Consider the following 20266-nt stretch of genomic DNA (forward strand, 5'->3'; position numbering starts at 1 on the left):
ATCATCACGCAGAACCCATTCATTATGGTTGTATCCTTGTGACGTACGGGTGTGTGTGTGTGTGTGTGTTAATTTGCACGCTATCCTTTTGGACATATGTGTGTGTTTATGTGTGTGTTTTATTATATTACCTTTTTTCTTCAGAGAAATAGGGTGACATAGGCCTAATTCAGATATATAGATAAACATCAATGACAGCATGACATTTTTTTAACAGAGATTTCAGGTTCAAGGAAAGTGAAATAATTGTATTTAAAAATATTATTATGACCGACTGTCTTGACACAGTAGGCTACAAATAATCCCACTGTATACCTTTAAATTTACCACCACGAGGGTAAGGTTACTCCCCTTTCTATTTTTATCCAATCGAAAGTCTCCTAAAGAACAGAGCGCTAAGGTTGTCGGCCAATTGTTTTTCAGCGTCAGTGAATCGTCGAAACATGGCGCACTGCCTAGCCCGAGCTCTCAGGAAAACTGTTCTGCAGTAAGTTTAACATTTTCACTTACACTGTGCCGTAGACTGCTATTTTTTTCGACACAAAACACGAAACCGTGTCTCAATGAGAATATGAAAACTGGCATGCTGTGAAGTCAGTCCATTTAGGTTTATGGCTATGTTGTTGTTAGCCATATAGCTAACACCTGACAGTCTAACATGACATTGGAATAGTCTGTCACCTCTTTGCCCATGGATATCACCCCATGGCACGGCACGGTTGTAATTTGTGCTGTGATGCAAAACTTACGCGTGTGGTCAATATATTGCATGCTGAATCCATTCATAAATTTGGCGCTGGTATCACGGATGTAGGCTACTCACAGGCATTCACATCTCTGTCGTCAAGCGGTTGGCTACAATGTTGCGCTGCACAGACACAACTTTTCTGTGTGTTGCTAGACGTGGCTGTGTGGATATAATAGGTCAGTGGAGTAAGCGCAGCCAGGTTGTCCCCAGCTGACCTCTACTGCTGTTGTCACAGCCCACAGAATTATTTAGTCTCCCCGTTTTCAAGTCACTTTATCTGTCCTCAGTAGGCCCTATCTAAACTTGCTTAATCGTCAAACGCTTGAATATTGCAAGTGGATGTTGCCCCAAAACGCCACACGTAGCCTACTACTTACATCACCCTACCAAAGACTAGAGAAATAGCGGGGAGTACTTGTAGTGGGAATAGAGCAAATTGTTCTGCTAGTATCTTGTTTGATCATATTTCCATTGCAAGTAGATGTGAAAAAATGAGCAGATTTATGCGTTCCATAGTGTTACATCTTCAGATTTAACACTAAAATAACTCTTATATATAACTCTCATAAATAACTATTTTTTAATTTAAAGTGTTATTTTCATTCTTACTGTGACTCCTGATCTGTAGGCCCACAACAGCTAGGCCTTTTCAATGTGAATGTTTCTGAGACTGCTCAAACACATTACAGTTTTTTCTGATTGCTTAAGCACATTTTTTGTAACTATGGCTTTTTTTGCAAAACTCTACACACAAATAGGAAAACCTTTCAACCAATCAGCAAAACATTGTAGTTCTCTTGCAAAAGCTAACACACCTTGCTTAACTCTTCACTCCTTCGTAAAAATGATCCTTCGTATCAAACAGTAAACACAAGCCATCACAATAATAAGCACACAATGTGCCAACTACACCCTGATGGTATGAATAAAAAACACATCTTTCTTTTGCTTTCTCTGTGCACAAGGTAGACTATGTCATTTGAGGTCATACTTTTGTCATAGTTCTGTAAACATACAGGGATCCAAACTTCAAGTATTGGTGTTTATTTACACACATCAAAACAAACACAAGTGTATTTTTCTAAGTCAAAACACAAAATAGCAATTTCACTGAAACAAAACAAATCAGTCTACATCGGGTCGTCTCTCTCAAAATTTTGTCTACATCACATGCAATGTCCTAGTCCAAGGCACCGGGGAAAATATTCTGGAATGCCGTATCCAGGCCTGACATGACAATATCCCCACATGATGACTGATTTTTTTGCCTGTAAAAGGGCTATTTCTTTCTCTTCTAACCCTTCCTCTTCCCCCTCCTCGTCCTCCTCTTGCTCCTCCTTGTCCTCTTCCTCTAACTTCACCTCCTTGTCCTTGTCATCCTCTCCCTCTCACTTCTTCACCTCCACATCCTCTTCCTCCTCTTCTTTTTCCTACTTCTTCACCTCCACGTCCTATTCTTCGGCCTCCTCTAAATCTTACTCTTCTCACTTTTCCTGTTCTCTCCATTGTACCCATTGTACATTACCTGTGGCTTATTTATAGTGCTTAGGCTGATTGCAAAGTGAACTAATTATCTAAAACAGTTTTCATATGAGAAAGTGTGCCAGAGAGTTGGCAAAATAGTGAAAATAATAGCCATGCATGTGTATAGATTTGCTAGGAGTGTGTTGATCATTTGGAAATTGAGTGTAAAGCATGAGTTGTGTTTACAGTTCCGCAAAAAGAGTGCTGTGCAGTGAATTGTGCCTACAGTTGTGCAAAGTGTGTGTTACAAAACTGAGTGCAAAGCACTGTTTGTGCTTTTAGTTTTGCGAACTCAGTGAGTGGTTTTGCTATAAGTATTAATAGTTTTAGAAATTGTGCTATAAGAATCACGGTTGTGTTTAAGCATTCAGAAAAAAATGGTAAGTGCTGGGGGCCAATTGGTGTATTTAATTAAACTGCAACATTACAGAATATGAAGGAAGTAGCTATAAATCACTGGCGTTGTTGTAATGTCAGTTTTCAAATATCTTGAGTATTCTTAGTGGACAGTAGTGTGGTCCCTGAGAAGGACAGCTCATGTACAGCCATCCTCTTACTGTACTTAGTTAAGGCTGTGCATCTGCGCTCAATTCATCTTCAGGGACTTAATGAGGGACTTCAAACAGTTTAAATGTCAATTACAACAGAGGCATGGTTTTAGGGTCCCAGTAATGTGTCCATATTGGTCATCAGGCCAGGGTGCCAGGTGGGTTTAATTTAAGGCAGATGAATAACCAGAGGCAGTGCTCTGATGGCTTGGCGTCATCTGCAGTGTGAAGTGACTGTCACGCCAAGGCCCGTCATATCTGCTGTGTGTGTGTGTGTGTGTGTGTGTGTGTGTGTGTGTGTGTGTGTGTGAGGAAGAGAGGTGTCCCAATGACTGTTTTAGTGCCGTGGTTTCTCAGCACACTGCCAGAAGGCTGTGTGTGTGTTTGTGTCTGTTGCGTGATTAATTAAAGCCTCCCTCATTATCACCATTGGGACCAATGTGATTCTTTTAAACAATAGTGAGATGTAGTTAAAATAATCATTTTGAGATATTTTTAAGGTGCACTCCATTTCCTAAGGCAAGCCAATAGTGTGCAGTTGTACACTAAGCTTGCATATATTTGCAAGACATTCTGAGCGCCCCCCCCCCAACCCCCCCTCACTCAACTGCTTGTGTAAGTGTGAGTGAGAATACACATTACGGAGTTGCCTAGAGCCACCTCTTTGGCTGCAGACTGTGGTATGTCACAAACACCCCAGTGTCAGAGATGCAAGAGCATCCTAAAGGAAACATTGAGTGCTGCCATGATGTCGACAAGTGATGAAAGTAGCTCAGAGGATGTCAATTACCCAGCCAAGGTCTGGAGCTCATAAGTTAATGGGCAGTTTCCCCTTCCCCTCTCTGGGTCTGCCAAGGCTTTACAGCACAGGTTATAAAATCTCCAGACTAATGCCACCACCATAACAGTTTGTAAGTAAGGCTAACTACATGAAGGCCATGGGGAAAGCAAAGGCTGAGATTTTTACTTTTCTTTTTTTTTTTTTTAAGAAGCGGTTCGCATAAATCAGATTAATTTCCGACTAACCCAATATTCACTGACCAGAATTTGTGTTTTTGGTTTGTGTTTTTGTCACATGGATATCCTGATTACTTTTATTATTATTATTATTAGTAGTAGTAGTAGTATTATTATTAATACATTTGACATTTTCTGACTAATTCCATATAATTATTTTGTTCAAATTATTTTAAAACATGTAAAAATAAAGCAATGGAAAATGTCATTATTATTAATGTAATTTATTTATTGTGAGGTTCGTTCAGTGCATTTGGTTGAGTTTGAGGTTACGATTCTAAATGAGTTGTATCCTTTTTTGGGACCCCTTTTGTTTGGAAAGACTGTGACATTTCCGAACCACGACAACCAGACGGGTGTGTGTGTGTGTGTGTGTGTGTGTGTGTGCGCTGGGGGACTGGTTTGGGGGAGGGCGGGGAGGAGGAAAAGGATCTTTTTAAAAATGTTCAAAGCGAAGCTCCCCATTCATCTGGTGGCTGGTGGCCGTGTGGAGGCTGCCGGCATCCCATAGAAAAATAAATGGCCGCTGAGCAAACAGGGACGTGTTGACAACTCATTTCCACGTTGATTGGTGCGGGCGGCCGGCGGTGGAGGTGTGTGTGGCCTTAATCCAGTTAGCCAGGAATAACAACCTGAGCTGAGCTCCTCTGCAACCAAATGCTACTGCCAGATTAGTCACAGGAGGAAAACCTGATTTAAGGAAAACTTATTTATTTATTTATTTTGCATATATATATATATATATATATATATATATATATATATGGTCTTGCAGTCAATGTTGATGTGAATCCAGCCAACTTCGCCTTTTATTTTGCTGTGAAGAAAGCTAATTTAGGCTTGATCAAAGCCCATCCCATACCATGGTTTTGTTACCCATGAAAAGTGTATGAGGTCTGGGCTCAGCATTTATTATTACAGAGTCCCTAAAAGGCAAGGTCTGTGTTCCAAGATGTTTCTTCTTGTCTTTCTTTTTCTCCCTTTCCTTCTCATTTGTTCATCCACCCGGTGGATCAATAAATCGGTCTATTACCTGTTGTTGACCCTTTCTAAGCTTGCCTTTGAAATTTGTTACAGAGCATTAAGTTAACACATGTTGCTGGGCCAAAACAAAGCACTGGTAACAGGATTGTGGACCAGCTGTGTAAACTAGTGCCGAGAGCAAGCGAGCGAGAGAGAGAGATGGCACTGTGGGCTGCACTTGTCCCAGAGGTAACTGAGAAGATACATACGGCTAACAGATGGGAGGGATTTGTGCCCCTGAAGAGTCTCCCCAGACCCCCACACCCCGCAACCTCCACCCCCACCAAAAAAAAAAAAAAAAAAAAAAACACCACCCAAACAAGTGCCACAGCCTTCTCGCATTAAAGACTTTGATCAGCAGAACGTCTTGGCCCGGGGACCCGGTTCCTCAGACAGCTAGCGCATGGGATCGCATCTGTACAAACACACTGGGCCTTTGAGGAATGTGTGAACAATGCAACAAAGGAATCCTGTTCTGCGGCCAGAGAGACCCTCCAGCCAGCCTGCCTACCAGCGCCTTGGCAAAATGAGGAGGGAACCCGTTGCGGTTTTTCTAGATTGAGCGAGATGCTGGGATTAAATGACCAGGACTGGGAATAGGCCGTGTTTTTACACATAACAAAAGGACTGGGCGAGTGGGCGTTTGAGATTTCTTCGCATGGAGGTTACTTAAAATGTTATCCTAAAAAAGAAGAAAAAGATCAAATCCCTAGCAACGTTCATGTGAATAATCTATTGAAATTATTTATAATTTGGAAGTGATGTTTGGGAAAATCCAAAATAAAATAGACAAAATATTTTTCAAGAGTCCATGCACAGTCATTTTAACTGGTTGCCTTTTCATAAATTCTGTGCTTCATTGTTAGCACACTTGATAATGATGTGCAGTGTTCACAGTTATAATCACATTTTACAGATGAGCAAAAGCCAAGTCTTCCATCTGATGGTGGACATAACTTTGTCTAACTTGGTGTATAAATCTCTTCCACCTGAGCTGGTTTATTAGGCCCCTTCAAAATCTTCAAACAACCCCTTTTTTTCGTGGCGGCAGTGTAGGAATCCCTCAGTCTCTGCTGCTAAGAGAGAGGGCATTGAGAGGGTGTGTGTCTGTGTGTGTCTGTGTGTGTGTGTGTGTGTGTGTGTGTGTGTGTGCTCGTTCATGCTCGTGGCCGCAAGTTCAGTCGGAGGCCGGCAGTGTGTGGGCTGGATGTTATTAGCAGCTTTGGTCCGTGCCATACTTACTTACTCACACTCATGACAGGACTCCCACAAGGCACCTGGGCCAGGTCCGCGTCTGCTGGGGGAGTGGCGGCCCGTGCCAGGCCGCCGTGTAACCGCACAGCACTTCCTGTCTTATACATCACCCTAATGCATTGCGTCTCCAACTTGGCCATTACAGGAACTCACTGTCATTTGTTTTGGGGCTTGGTGATATGGTTGTTGTTGGGGTTTTTTTGGTAACCACAATGATGTGTAGTGGATGGGATTTGTTTATTTGTTTATTTTTGTTGGTAGTTATGATGTGGAGTAGATGGAGATGGGCGCAGTTCAGTGGGCTGCCCCATGGTGTCAGTGTTGGCAGCGTTCTCAGCTCGAGTGTCAGGGGTTCCTCAAGCCTGCAGTAAGGCTGGATCTGAGTTGCACTGTGTACTGTATTGTGTGTTCGTCATATAAGGTCAGAAATTATGTTTTGGAAACTTTTCATTTTCACTATCATATTGTTTCTCTTTCTTTCCGTCTGTCTAGTTTTTAGTCCAAGTATGTCTGTGTGTTCATTATTATTTTGTACACACATTATTTTTACTCCTGTGTTTTTCTTTATAAATATAGCATCATAGTTGTGTACATAATAAATATGATAGTATTATAGTAGTTTGAATAATAAATATGATGGTTGATATTATAGTTGTTTACGTAGGCTATTCCTCTGATCTTTAAATGTGATCTTGAAATTGGCTATTTAAACACATGCATTTTGTATTTGTATTTTTGTTGTGTAGGCTATTTAATTGTAAAGAATTTGGACTTGGGCTGCATATCTGAAATGTTTTGCATATCTGTATTTTTTAAACAATTGTCCAAGAAGTGCAGTTGTTCTTCTGCATGGTATTTCTATTTCTCTACACTCTGAATTTACACTAGGTTACAAAAGTAACAGCTGTTAAACAGTAGCCTAATCTAATCCTATTCCGTTTATTTCTAAAGAGAATATGTGGGTCTATATGTCAGTCATATACGTTAATAACAGGAAAAACGAATATTTACAATAGGCTAACAACACCGACACATTAAAATCCTGGCACACGTGATGACAGAAAACAGTTGTTTTACAGCAAATTAAAATTAAATATTAAACGAATGGAAGCAATAAGAAGAGTGGTAGTAATAATTCCAGTTGATTGCCTAGGGTGGTGCATATGTTAATGACTTATTAGCGCCTTGAGGTTGGCTACGGCTCCCTGCTCTGCCTGCTAGGTTCGACCAGCCCCTCCGCCGTTTCAGCGCTCGTCATTAGCTTTGGAAATGAGCGGGGTCGTGATGCACAGAGCTCGGCGGGTGAGCCCACAATGTGCCCAAGGTCGCCGGTAGGTGGCGCTGGCTTACACAGATTGCTCGCGTTGTGTGGCGCTGGTGCCAGCCGGTGCTCTCAGAGCCGTGTTGGGTTGGATTTCGAGAAGAGGTTTCAGTGTTTACGAGTGGACACACAACATGCGCTCGGAGTATTGCAGAGTGGTTTATGCTTTTTGTCCAACAGTGGTAGCTGCGTCTATAAATGCTTTGGTAGTTTTCATATTGGTTCTCCCCCACAGAGCCGAGTAAATATACGAAATTCGAAGCAGATACGAGACATGGCCCTTGCTCGTTATCCAAAAGCTACTGCTCCGACATTCCACTTTTTTAAAAGACCGAAATCTGCTTGCTTTAATATTCTGTTTCTCAAAATCGATTAGACTGGTAGGCCTATTCACCATTATGTTAAAATATGTTTGGTCAATACTCCACTGGCAGTTTATTTGAATGTTTAATTTGATATACACATAAGTGAATATGAATGATTTTATTGAAATTGACAAAGGGGCATGATGATGACATGTACTTGCATGTGTGTGGGCCTGTGTGTGTTTATGGTGGTCTAGGAATGCCTTTGTTGGTACCAGTTAAACGTTTAAATGGGGCACTTCAACAAAACAACACGAGGCAGATTACCCCATCTCACTCCATCTCAGTCCTCCATCAGTCAAGGTCAAAAAAACCTGCCTCTGCCTGTCTGTCTGCCTGCCTGCCTGTCTGTCTGTCTGCCTGCCTGTCTGTCGGTTGGTTCTCTCCTCCGTAATCTCTCCCCAAAACTGCTCCCGGGCTCCCGGTCTGGGTTTTACCGGCCTGCTGCCACCTGGACTCCTCCTGTTCCTCTGGCCTCTCCTCCCTTCAGACGTTCTTGCGTCTGTCCTCTGAGGCCTTCGCCCTCTTCCTCTCCGCCCTCTGTTTTGATGTCACTTCCTGTGACAGTGGCGTCTGTGTGGAGCGTCGTGGTGGTGGAGGGTCTTTGACGTTAGCAAGGGTGCTTGGGAGTGCTGGAGGAGCCGGCCGGCCAGCCTGCCAACCAGCCAGCCAGCCAGCCAGCCAGTCAGCCAGCCAGGGCTGTTTACTTAGCCCCTTTAATGGGGTGTGTTATGGGGGCCCCCTTCGTCACGTTGCCATTTAGCAGCGGCCCCGCGCTGCCTCCCCCACCCCACCACCACCACCCCCGGTAGCGCTCGTAGCTCATTAGCAAGAGGCTTGGAGGCAACCACACACAGCAACGCAGCAGCGGTAGAGCGGAGAGGAGAGAAGAGAAGGAGAGAGTCCTTGGGGAATGGTGCCCGGCCCTGCTCGCTTTCCCAAAGACATCTCCCCCTGTCCCCAAAGGACAGGTGTCTGTGTGAACACATCACTCTTTGCTAATGATGCGTGTTGTATGTGTCAAATGCGTCAGCCAAATGTAATGTAATGTATGTACGTGTTTGTGTGTGTGTGTGTGTGCGCGTGTGCGCACTTAGGCCTGTGCCATAGGCGGTTGAGTCGATCAGCCTAACATTTTCTCTGCATCGTGTTTGTGTTTGCCCCCCCCCACCCACCCCGCTCGTTGTTTGTTTGTTTATTGTTTCCAGATGGCAGCCCCCTTGACTTCACTTGTCTACTCTTTCAAGTTCCCACAGAGGCCTTTTTCCCCCCTTCTATTTTTTTGGCTATTTTTTACAGCCTTGGCCCAGACGCCTTATCCTGTTTCCTTTGCCCGGCTTTATGATGGGCACTTTTTTTCCCTCCTCTCTCTCTCTCTCCTCCAAAAACTGGAAACAACTGTCACTAGCCTGTCTGCACTTTTTCTCCATACAGTGAACAGTGAGACTGGCTGCAAGACTGGGCGTCTAATCTTTTGACGCCGCACGGTTTACCTTAGCTTAATTGTTGCTCATGAATTCTTGACGTTGTGGGGGTCATAAAAAGCGCTCAGCTATTTTTTTTCTCTCTATCTGACGTACACTAATGAAAAAGAAGGGGGGGGGGGACAGGCGGGGGTGCGTTGTTACCGGGTAAGAGGCCATGGGCCAGGGAATGTGGCGTTCCCATGACTGGGGCCCCTTTTTTTGCCAGGGCACCATTAAAGACACGTCACCTATTTACAGGAAGACAGGAAGAGGTCAGCGAAACAGCAGCTGTAAAAGCGCGGGGGGAGGGAACAGCCTTACTCATCGGATGCGGTTAAGAACGGCTCTAATCAAAGCACCAAGGCTATATAAAAACCCTCCCACTTGCCTTAAGAGGGTCTTTTCTTTTGGGCTGGCTGTCTCTGAATGACGGATCACTCCGGCATTCCAATTCCCCCTAATCTCATTCCTACCAGTGACTTAACCCCAAGGCTGAAGTGGTTGAGCCATTGCCTCGAATGGCTCCTGCCCAAAATAAGAAGGGGCCGGGGGGGGGGGGGGATTGGTGGGAGAGAGAAGAGTTTGGGAGAAAAAGAACCACTTCTGTTCAAGATTAGTTGTTGAAGAAGAAGAAAGGGAAGAAGAAAAAACAACATTGTTTCTTGTCTCAAGATGGCTGAAAAGCCTCCACTTCACCACCCCTCAGCTCTTGAGCTTTCTTCTTTGAAAGGCCAGGGTGTGTTTTGTTTACGCGTGGTGCTTTCTAAAGGCGACAGGGCCACTCTAGTGTTTGTGGTGTGTGGTGTGTGGTGTGGTGTGTGGTGTGGTGTGTGGGGTGTGCGTGGCGTGTGCATGGCGCGGTGTAGTGTGCCGTGGCTGTGTTGACGCAGGGCTTATCCAGGTGTCAGCTCTAATCACCAGCTCAGGCCAGGGGAGTTAGTCAGAGGGAGCACACAGAGGGCTGTGGGACAGGGACAGAACCAGACGCTTAGGGTGTGTGTGTGTGTGTGTGTGTGTGTGTGTAGAGGTGGATGTGGATTTTGACGAGTGTGAGTGTGTAGAGGTGGATGTGGATTTTGACACGTGTGTGTGTGTGTTTAGAGGAGGTGGATGTGGATTTTGATGAGTGTGTGTGTGTGTGTGTGTGTGTGGAGGTGGATGTGGATTTTGACGAGTGTGCGTGTGTGTGTGTGTATGTATGTATGAGAGTGTGAGTGCAAGTGGGCTTGTGTTCTTGCATAACACAGGCGTAGTAATACAAATCGATTAGCAAAGCTGTGATAAATGTGCACTCACAGCGTGTGTGTCTGTGTATGTTTGAGAGAGAGAGAGAGGGAGAGTGTGTGTGTGTGTGTGTACGTGTGTGTGAGCGATTAGGAGTAGCCTACTGCTCCTCTGGTCGGCTGCCCTCGGGCTGACCCCATGCGAGGCGAGTCGAGGTGTGCGGGTGACGTGCGTTGTTTGTGTTTCCCCACGCCACGCGCCACATTAGCCGCCTAATCCCCCAGGTGACCACTCGGTGACACGGGTCGCCGTGAGGACACCGCTGCTCACCAGCTCATCAGCTCCCTCACTCTCTCTCCCTCTCTCTCTCTCCCTCTCACTCTCTCTCCCTCACTCTCTCTCCCTCTCTCTCTCTCTCCCTCTCTCTCTCTCCCTCTCTCTCTCTCTCTCTCCCTCTCTCTCTCTCCCTCTCTCTCTCTCTAAGTAATGCTGGTGGGTTTTCACAGTGATTCCTTCACATGCTTGAGTGAAGGCCTGTAGGCCTTTTCTCTGTTTGACACATGAAATGATGCTTGTAATGTTTGCAATATGTCATACTCTGTTGCAGATGTATTCTCAGATGTGTTAGGACGTAGAAAATAAGCGGATTAGCAACCGAAGGATGGATTCAGTTGCTTATATTATTATAAGCTTATGTCATTTTAACAATTTTACCATTTTGACAAGTATCTTTTGACAACTATCTTGTTGTTTAAATGCTTGTTCTTGACTCCATTGGATTGCTAGACAGAAAAACAGAATCAAATCACAATGCAGCATGTGGCACTGAGAAGTCTGCTATTCACAGAAAAAAACTTTATTTTATTCAGAAAAACAAAAATTGAAGCAGCTTATCTTTGGGCATAACATGTTAACACAAAATGATACCAATTAGACTAGAGGGTACTACTGTACTGGTCATATCACAAGCAATGAACCACAATCAGGGCTATTAGTTGGATGGAATATAACAGATCTTGGTCTCCCTCCCCAAATTCATAAACGACCCACCAGACCCACCGGAGTTAGGAATTTCTAATGATTAGGCCTATTGTATTTGTAAGTTACTGAAACTTGCGATCATTACTTCAAGTTGCACATCCTAGCCTCTTTGCTTTTTCAGATCAGTTCAGTGTATGCTTAGAAGTTAATTGTTTCTCTGAAAGTGAGTCTTTACTTGTGAAGAACTTATGTTACTTAGGCCGCACGCTCTGATGTAGTTGTAATTGATCAGCCCTCTGCACACACAAGCAACCTGTTTTCCTGCACAACGATTAGTCATATCAGAGGAACGCACAGCCCCTGTGAAGTGCCTGCTTTGATCAGCCATTGTGTGTGGTGAGCTGACTCTCTCTCTCTCTCTCTCTCTCTCTCTCTTTCTTTCTTTCTTTCTTTCTTTCTTTCTTTCTCCCCCCCCCCCCCCCCTCTGTTGTTATTGTAATCTATCTGTGTGCTGCTGCTGTGTAGCTGTTCAACTCTGGGCCAGACCGCTGTTGCTGTGGTCACTCCGGCACCTGTGTGGTAGATAGGACCAGTGGGGTCCAGGCAGGTCCAGATAGAGCCAAACCACACCGTCTTCATTTTCCTCTAGGGACTCCGAGGCCAGGCACGTTTGATGTCATCGTTTCAAACGCGAGGAGGAGGGGGGGGGGGGTGATGGGGGTATTTATGAGCGACCGCTCGCTCTCCCTTGACGTGCACAGGGTAGGACACAGGGGTATGATAGGGGAAGTTCCGCCCACAATTGGACGGATAGTTTTTCCTATTTTGCCAGAAGTGGAATTCCAAATATTATCGTTTTCCATTTCACAACAATCCGACCCCATTGAAATGGATGCCAACACAAATCGGCCCGGCCCATCATAAACTGTGATCATTGTAACTCTCGTTTGAAATTGAGCTCTACAATGTGTGTGTTGGGAGAAGAGTTTCATTCAATAATACCCCCAAATATAACTCATCCAAATAGCTATAAATTTCGACATCCACATGATGCTGTTATATGTGCAGAATTCTGTATCTAATGCTTTGTTTGTGATAACATGTGGCAAATACGGCATAATGACTTGTCTAAATGAGAATATTTTGTATAATTAATCAAGGAATTGTAGATATCCATCTGGGAAAAACTCGCTTAGATCAAACAACAACACTTTTTCCCCAGAATAGTTTAGTTTTAATCTAATTATCACCTAATCGCTGATGTGCCAGCAAACAACTCATTATTCTGTGATTTTGCTTCGGTGAGACCGCAACGTGAATTATTTTAACACCTTTGTAAATGGTCTCATTAGAGGGACGATTATCAAACATGGCCCCAGCTGCTAAAAGATTGTTTGTCAAACGTATTTTGCATTTACCAACCTTCCTCCCAGGTTGAGAGACTGTCATTTAGGCCAAAAACATATTAGAATTCCACTGTTCTGTGTTCTTTGTTTGTGTCTGTCCATGTGTTTTGATCTCTGCGGTCTCAAATCAATCATCAAATGATTTTGCTATGATCGCAATATTGTCAAAGCCAAAGGAAGACTTGCTTTTGGCAACATGGCAAGCCAGTTTTAGCACTTTTGCAAAAAAAAGTTTGTTTACAAATTGTGCCTAAATTGCCTAATATCAGACCTTAACTGGCAGCCAGACATAAATGGTGGTGGAACCAGTCAGTCTGGAAAGCACTGGGCTTCACACATTTACTTATTTCATTAATTAATTAGGCTCGCTTTTTTTACTATTTGTTTCTTTTATTTTCGGGAAAGTGTCCCTTCCGAGTGGATTTGTATTCAGGCCACATGAAAAGAGGGGCATGATTATGGAGACATCTGACGCACAGGCCGGGTCATTTGAATGTGACACCCGCGAGAGGAACCAAAGCCTTTGGAGACACGTCCTTTTGAGGCCCCCTTTTTCCCCTCTCCTGCCTTTAATTCCGAGGCTGGCTCAGCCCACTGGCCCCCGGTTTGTCCAGTTGGCTCGGGCTTTGATCAGTCCGATTGACAAAAACGCCATCACAGGGGTTTGCAAATAAAAGCTGCCCCCTTCAACCCAACACACCCCCACCTTCCCAAAAAAGAGAGGGGGAAAAATCCTGAATTGGCCAAATAGCATTGGGGGGCTTTTCTCTATGTTTCATGTCAGTGGACCAAATAGAGAAAGGGCTAATCGTGCTATAATGGGCTATCCCACTGCTGCGACATCACAAAAATTGGCTATGTTTTACTTCCCCAAAAATCTGTAGTTTTTTTCCCCCCAAAAAATATTTTCATCTTTTTTGGTACTGACTTGCTGACCTGCGAGGTTGTGGCCATTGGCACTGGGCACTGATCAGGAATGGTGTCTTTTAGTAAGACTGGTGGATGTGCTCGTGCAACTGGCAGAGTGGTGGAGAAGGAGGTGGTGGAGGAGGAGGTGGTGCAGCCAGGCAGCAGTGGTAGCCAGTGCCACAGACCACATCCACATGCCTGTTAGTGGTCCGGCGGCGGCAGTGATGCGCTACTTCCTGCGGCCTTTTGTTTACCCTTTGGGGGCACAGCTGTTGGGATAGGTGATAGCCATGTTCTCCCCCCGAAAAGGACCTGAGTGCACGCACCGTTGGCCTCCCATGCCCCTAAATAGGAGCATTAGACACAGCGCATTAAGGGACTGCTGGTGCGACCATGGGTCTATGTCCCTCCACACTCCCTTCTACCCCTAAGGTCTGCCCCTCTCTCTCTCTCTCTCTCTCTCTCTCTCTCTCTCTCTCACACACTTCTCTGCTCCACTCTTCCCTGGGGCCGTCTGGACGGATCAGGGAGCGCGACACTGTGAAGGAAGCGCAGACGGGAATGTTTTGGGTCCTCCCCCCGATTTTCGACCGAATCCCCCTCCTCTCCAAAACACACACACACACACACACACACACACACTCTCTACACTCACCCATGTGTGCCTCATAATTCAGATATTCTTTCACTGCAGTGTAAATAAAGAGACAAAAATGGATGGTGATTATACCCTATTGTTGATTTTTTTTTTTCCACTGTGTCTTGCGGTTTTGCTGTTTGATGTACTATTATGTAGCCCTAGAGTTGTCATGTCCTCGTCTTTGTGCTTCTGTTGGCTTTTTTCCGTTAACCCCCCCCCCCCCACCCCACCCCTCCTCTTTTGCCTTTGGTACCACACGCCCAGATACAGCAGAGCGCTGCGAAAATACCCACAAGACCAATCAGACCATATGTAGTGTTGCAGATTTTTATTATGCACCAGCAGAATCACACCACAGCAGGGTATATCTAAACATGAAAATTAATTCACAGCTAAATGCTGCTATATGCAGTACAGAGGGAGACCGGGAGAAGGCGAGAGAGAGAGAGAGAGAGAGAGAGAGAATCAAACATGGAGTTTGCACAGATAGAGGAGGAGCATTATAAACACCCTGGGCTAACACTAGTTCATTTGTTAAGCAGACGGTGGTGCACTACTAGAAACACTGTGTAATGCACTGGTAATGAGTCGACATGCATAATCAACTTATTGTTATAAAAACTCAATGAACACACTCTTCTCCCTGTTTATTCAAATACATTTATTTAAAAAACATTAAACAAAAATGTTTTTTTTAAACATTCTAAAATTATCAGACTACTACTGAATTTCAAATATGTACACTGTGTGGTATAGGATGATGAAGATCATAATAATCATAATAATAATTGAGAGTTTTATAGTACATTTATATTTAGTTTGATATGTCTGTGCCAGCATTTTCTCCCATGGCCATCTCATTTTTCCTTGATGTGGTACTTTGATTTGAAGTCATAGTTCACAGATTCTGGATGATTGGATCAATATCCTGAGAGGACCTGTTACCAGAAATAATGAAAAGTAATGACGGCGTGGCCCTCCAGTTGTAATGAACTTCAGCATGGAAGTACTTGAGCATGACTTTGTCTCAGAGCAATGCAAATGGAATGGCCCCCCGACTGCTTGGAATGCACCCAGCTGGCCTTTTAAAAGGTGATAATTGGAAAATACAGGATACAGCCGTAGTTAGAGAGAGGGACTTCTTGTTCCACCGATTTATCCACTGCACGCTTGATGTTGAGGTTGCTGAGCTTGCTCAGCACAGAACAAATTTTCGGAATACATTTTGGAATTTAGTGCTGAGGGGGTCTTGGTTTGTTTTAAATATTATTTGGGGGAAAGAAATGTAGCGTTTTTGTTGCTTAGTTATTTCATCCTGTCTTGAATTTCCCCTAGGGATCAATAAAGTATATCTATCTATCTATCTATCTATCTATCTATCTACTGTATCTATCTATCTATCTATCTCTCTATCTCATCATTTATTATGTTGTACTTGCAGACATACTGTATAATGTATACATTGTATACAGAAATTATAACAATCTGGTTATTAAATAGCCATACCATGTCATAAAAGATATTCCAATATGTAGCGATAGAAAAAGTGAGTTATAGAAGATGCATTATACAAAGTTTCTGGACAACTAGACAAAGGTCCATTGCCTTTTATCAGCTGTTGAAGTGATGTACCTCTGAGGCAGAATAGGGACATTGCATGCGATGCCTTTCTTAAAGCCTTGAGACGTCTCAACACTTGAAGTCCATTTGGCACCCAGCATACTCTCTGAGCCTCGACTACAAAGTTTATTTTCTTCTCCTTAGCCTACGTGCCTGACTGTGTGTGATGGCAGGGAGGGCCGGGGCAGAACAAAGCTACAGAGGACCAACCGTGAGCAGACCTCCCCTTCCCTCCCCTCGACCACCCCCCCCCCTGCCCCCGTCACCGTCTTTATTCTCCCACTTACTTCAGTACATAAAGCAACACGCGGCATTCCTGCAGATTGTGCGGAAGGAAGTCATGAACGCGGGCCTTGGGAAGCCCTGGTCCTTCGCTAGTCTAAATTGAAACCATTTCAGCCTCCGCTCCTCCTCTGGCTCCATTGTAAACTTGGCGTGAGGAGTGGAGGCAAGAGCAGCAGCAGCAGCTAGACTTTATTGCCCCCGCCCCCCCCCCCTCTTTCAGTTGCTGGAAAGTGGCCGTCGTTGATAAGGCCCCTGTTTGAAGGAGCAGTTTACTGCTACATCGTTTGCAGTTCAGTTGAACATCCCCCTCGAGGCTTCGCCAGAGTGGAGTCTTGTAGCTAACTCTGCTCTAAGTGAAACCCTGACACAGTGGCATAGATTTGGAGTGTAGTGCTGGATACCTAAAATGCGCTGCACTGTTTTTTTTTTTTCGTTTTTTTTCCGTTTTTTTATTTCCTTTTTTTTTTTTTTTTGAGGCCAATCAAAACAGTGCCTGCACTGTGCCACAGCGCCTGACCCTTCAATCACGTTTGAGTTTCCGTCATTACTCTGTGTCTGGCTGGACGGCTCAGGAAACGGCTCCTGCTGAAACATCATATGGGAGCGCGCGCGATGATTTCCTCTGGTTCCTGTGGTCAGCGGTGGCACCGGTCCACTGAGGCCTTTCATTGTCCCCCTGCTTCACTGGACCGGGCCGGCGAACCTGTCACCTGTCAAAAGGCCACTGAAAGGCCACTCTAATCTGTGCCTCCCAGTCCATCTAATACAGAGCTCTGTTTCCTCGAGCAGGACCAGCCGAGTGTGGAAGGATTTGAAAAATCGGGGTCAAACAGCATCATTTGTTGTACGTGCTGGACGGTTTTATAAGTGTAATGACGTGTGAGCGTGTGTGCCTCTCTCTTTGTGTGTCGGAATGTGTGTGTGTGTGTGTGTGTGTCTGTGTGTGTGTGTGTTTGAACGTGTGTCTGTGCACATTGCCCAGGTTCCAGCGTGTCATTCTTTCCACACTCCATGTAATGGGTCAGTATGTTGTCTGAGCGCTCGCTGACTCTTGTCTACCCTGCAGGGGCATCAGGAAGGGCATTACTGGCCTCCACCCTCCCTGTACCACTCGTCCCTGGCACTGCCAACCTCCTCTTGTAAGTGTGCCAGTCCTAGCAGTCTTTGCTGTGTCCCTGCTGTGTCACTGCTATGGCAGAGTGTTGTCCTATAGCCGTGCCTAGATCATGACTTCACAGCCCTCCTAACCTTCAGGACAGGATGATGGTGATGATGATGATGATGATGATAGTGGTATGGTGAATGGTAACGGACAACACTGTCTTTAGATAGCAAACAAAATGCACATTTGAGTTGATAATGGAGCCATCACACTAGGTAGTGTCATGACAGGGAATTCCAATCAAGCTATGGTATAAGTAGGGATAAACTCAGGCAAGGCAAGTTCATAGCACAATTCACATGCATTGATAATTCAAAGTACTTCAAAAATGAGCAGATTAAATTACATAATGTGCTACTGTAATAAGCTGTCCTCAAGAGTAATTTGGAGACTCTTGTGTGCTTGGCTGTTGCTTGGGCAGGGGTTTGCTGACACTGGCAGGTTGGTCAGGAGGTCTAGTGTGGGCCTGTTGGCAGTGTTTGCCTCTCCAGCAGACTGTTAGCTCTTTATGGCCTGGTTGTTAATCTGTTGACTGTCCAATGGCACAGTCGTTTGGGTTTGTACTTGGGCTTTTGAGAGCCTAAGAGGGGTGGGAAGAGAGAGGAGGGGAGGGGGGTTGTCTAAATGCTCCACTTCTCACCTCTCTGCTTCTCTCTCTGACTCTCTCACTCACACACACACAAGCACACACACAGACACACACACACGCACACACACTGTTTTTTTTTGTTTTGCGAATCAGGCCTTCATTAAGGGATTTGATGTTAAATTTCTGAAGCTGCTGTGAAATTTGTGTCTCTCCAGGCGATTAGGCTCAGATTTGCATCCACCTGGCACTTCAGTAAATTCATTAGCCAGAGGCAAGAAAACAAACGCAGCACCTCCTCTCCCACTCTCCTCCCCAATCACTCGCTTGCTCTCTTTCGCTCTCTTTACACACACACACACACACACACACACACACACACACACAGACCCTCTATCTGTCTGTCTGTCTGTCTGTCTGCTTTTGTGATACAGCTTCTATCTCACTCTCACACATTCTCCCTCCCTCTCTCTCTCTCTCTCTCTCTCTCTCTCTCTCTCTGCCTGTGCTTCTTTCTCTCGCCCTGTTGTTCTCACTGTCCAACTGCCTCCAACAGTATTTCCCCCCCTCTGTTGTTCACATCCCTCTCTCCTTTGTGTTTTTTTTATTCTCCCTATATGGAAACACTTAAGTATCTTTTTTTTTACCATAAGATTACTCGGCGGAAGGCTGCACATTAATACAGGAGTCCTTCCATCACAGCAGTGCCTGAGAGCTGCATGTCACCGTCTCATAGCCCTGCCTAATTAAAAGCAGCCTCTGTTTACCTAGGAGGAATGCAGTTTTTAAAGAGGCCAGGGAAAAGAGGCTCCTCCAGCACGCACATACACACACACAGGAGAGAAATGTGTGTATGTGTGTATGTGTGTGTGTGTGTGTTTTGTCTTTGGTCTCTTTTCTTTCCCTTTCTTTTTCCTTCCAACTTTGAATGAAGTCACCAGGGCTTCCTTTGTCAATCTTTTTTTAATTTTTATTTTGTCTTTTGTTTTAAGGAAAGCGAGAGGGAGCGACATGATTAAGATGCCAAGCTGCCTGTCAGAGAAGTTGCTGGTGTCTGTGCCTGTGTTAGTGGGGTGTGTGTGCTTGCGTTAGTGGGGCCAGCGCACGTGTGTGTGTGTGTGTGTGTGTGTGTTTGACTGGGGGCCTGCGGCCCATGTTGGAGTGATTACTCCTTGCGTTACTCGGCCTGTCTGACACATGTGCTCTCTACATGTGGTGCGAAATCTACGCGATAGGGCCGCATCCCTCGCTTCCCATCCCGCTACTCACACACAGCCTCAGAAAAATGTGTTGCTCATACAGTACATGCTTGTACGGTGTGTTTTGTGTTCATGAGAGGGAGAGAGAGAGAGAGAGATAGATAGAAAGAGAGACAATATACTGTAAGTGAATGGGAGTGTATCTGTCTGCTTGTGAACCTTGACTGTCTGCATATCATATTTTCTTGAGTGACTCGGTGAGCTGGTTCTGTGTGATATGTTCCTTCCACATACTGAGTTGGAGAGATCACGCCTTTGTGTGTTTGTGTGTGTGTGTTTGTGTGTGTGTGTGTGTGTGTGTGTGTATATTTGTTGTTCTGTGATCGCGCCTCAAGTGACCAGTGTGAGACTAAGAGCTGGTCCTCTGGGAGGCCTCTCGTTCTCTCTCTCTCTGCCTCAACACTCTCCGAGTGCCTCCAGCTCCACTCCAGCCTTGTGTGTGTGTGTGTGTGTGTGTGTCTCTGAAGGTCCCTCCCGTCAGTTCGGGGTCATGGTTGGAGCTGCCGCCAGGCTTCCTGAGGCTGCGTGAGGCTGCGTACAACCTGTTTCTGCTGCCAGACACAAATAGGGTTTAAGGGCTACTTTCACAGATGAAGGCAAAGCCTATTATACAAGTGACTTCTTATCCAAAGGAAGATTGGCTTTTAATTACTGTCCTCGAAAGGGGTGGGGTTGTCTGTATCACTCTCTGCATGTGTGCGCGTGTGTGTGGGTGTGTCCCATATGTGAGTAGGTGTGCATACACATGTATGTATACACACAAAACACAAACTCGTTAAAGAGTGAGTTTGTGTATGTGATATGGAAAGAGAGAAAGAAAGTATTTAGGTGTGGTTGTGCGGAAAAAGTGTGTTTGTGTGCGGGATTGACTTCACCTCTTTGCACACATGTTTTACATCATTACATTACATTACATTACATTACATTT

At 44.9% G+C, this 20266-nt stretch overlaps 1 protein-coding gene across 1 annotated transcript in view; it reads left to right on the plus strand.

The window, feature by feature from the left end:
* Positions 1 to 11: 11 nt before the first annotated feature.
* Positions 12 to 20266, plus strand: part of clybl (citrate lyase beta like) — a 76750-nt gene continuing 56495 nt past the window's right edge. Inside the window, exons 1-2 of the mRNA XM_042084403.1 lie at positions 12 to 27; positions 424 to 487. Of these exons, the coding sequence (XP_041940337.1) occupies positions 444 to 487 (44 nt within the window). The 5' untranslated portion in view covers positions 12 to 27; positions 424 to 443. The remainder of the gene's footprint in view (positions 28 to 423; positions 488 to 20266) is intronic.

Source organism: Alosa sapidissima, chromosome 2, assembly GCF_018492685.1.
Source record: "Alosa sapidissima isolate fAloSap1 chromosome 2, fAloSap1.pri, whole genome shotgun sequence".
NCBI classification, from domain to species: domain Eukaryota; kingdom Metazoa; phylum Chordata; class Actinopteri; order Clupeiformes; family Clupeidae; genus Alosa; species Alosa sapidissima.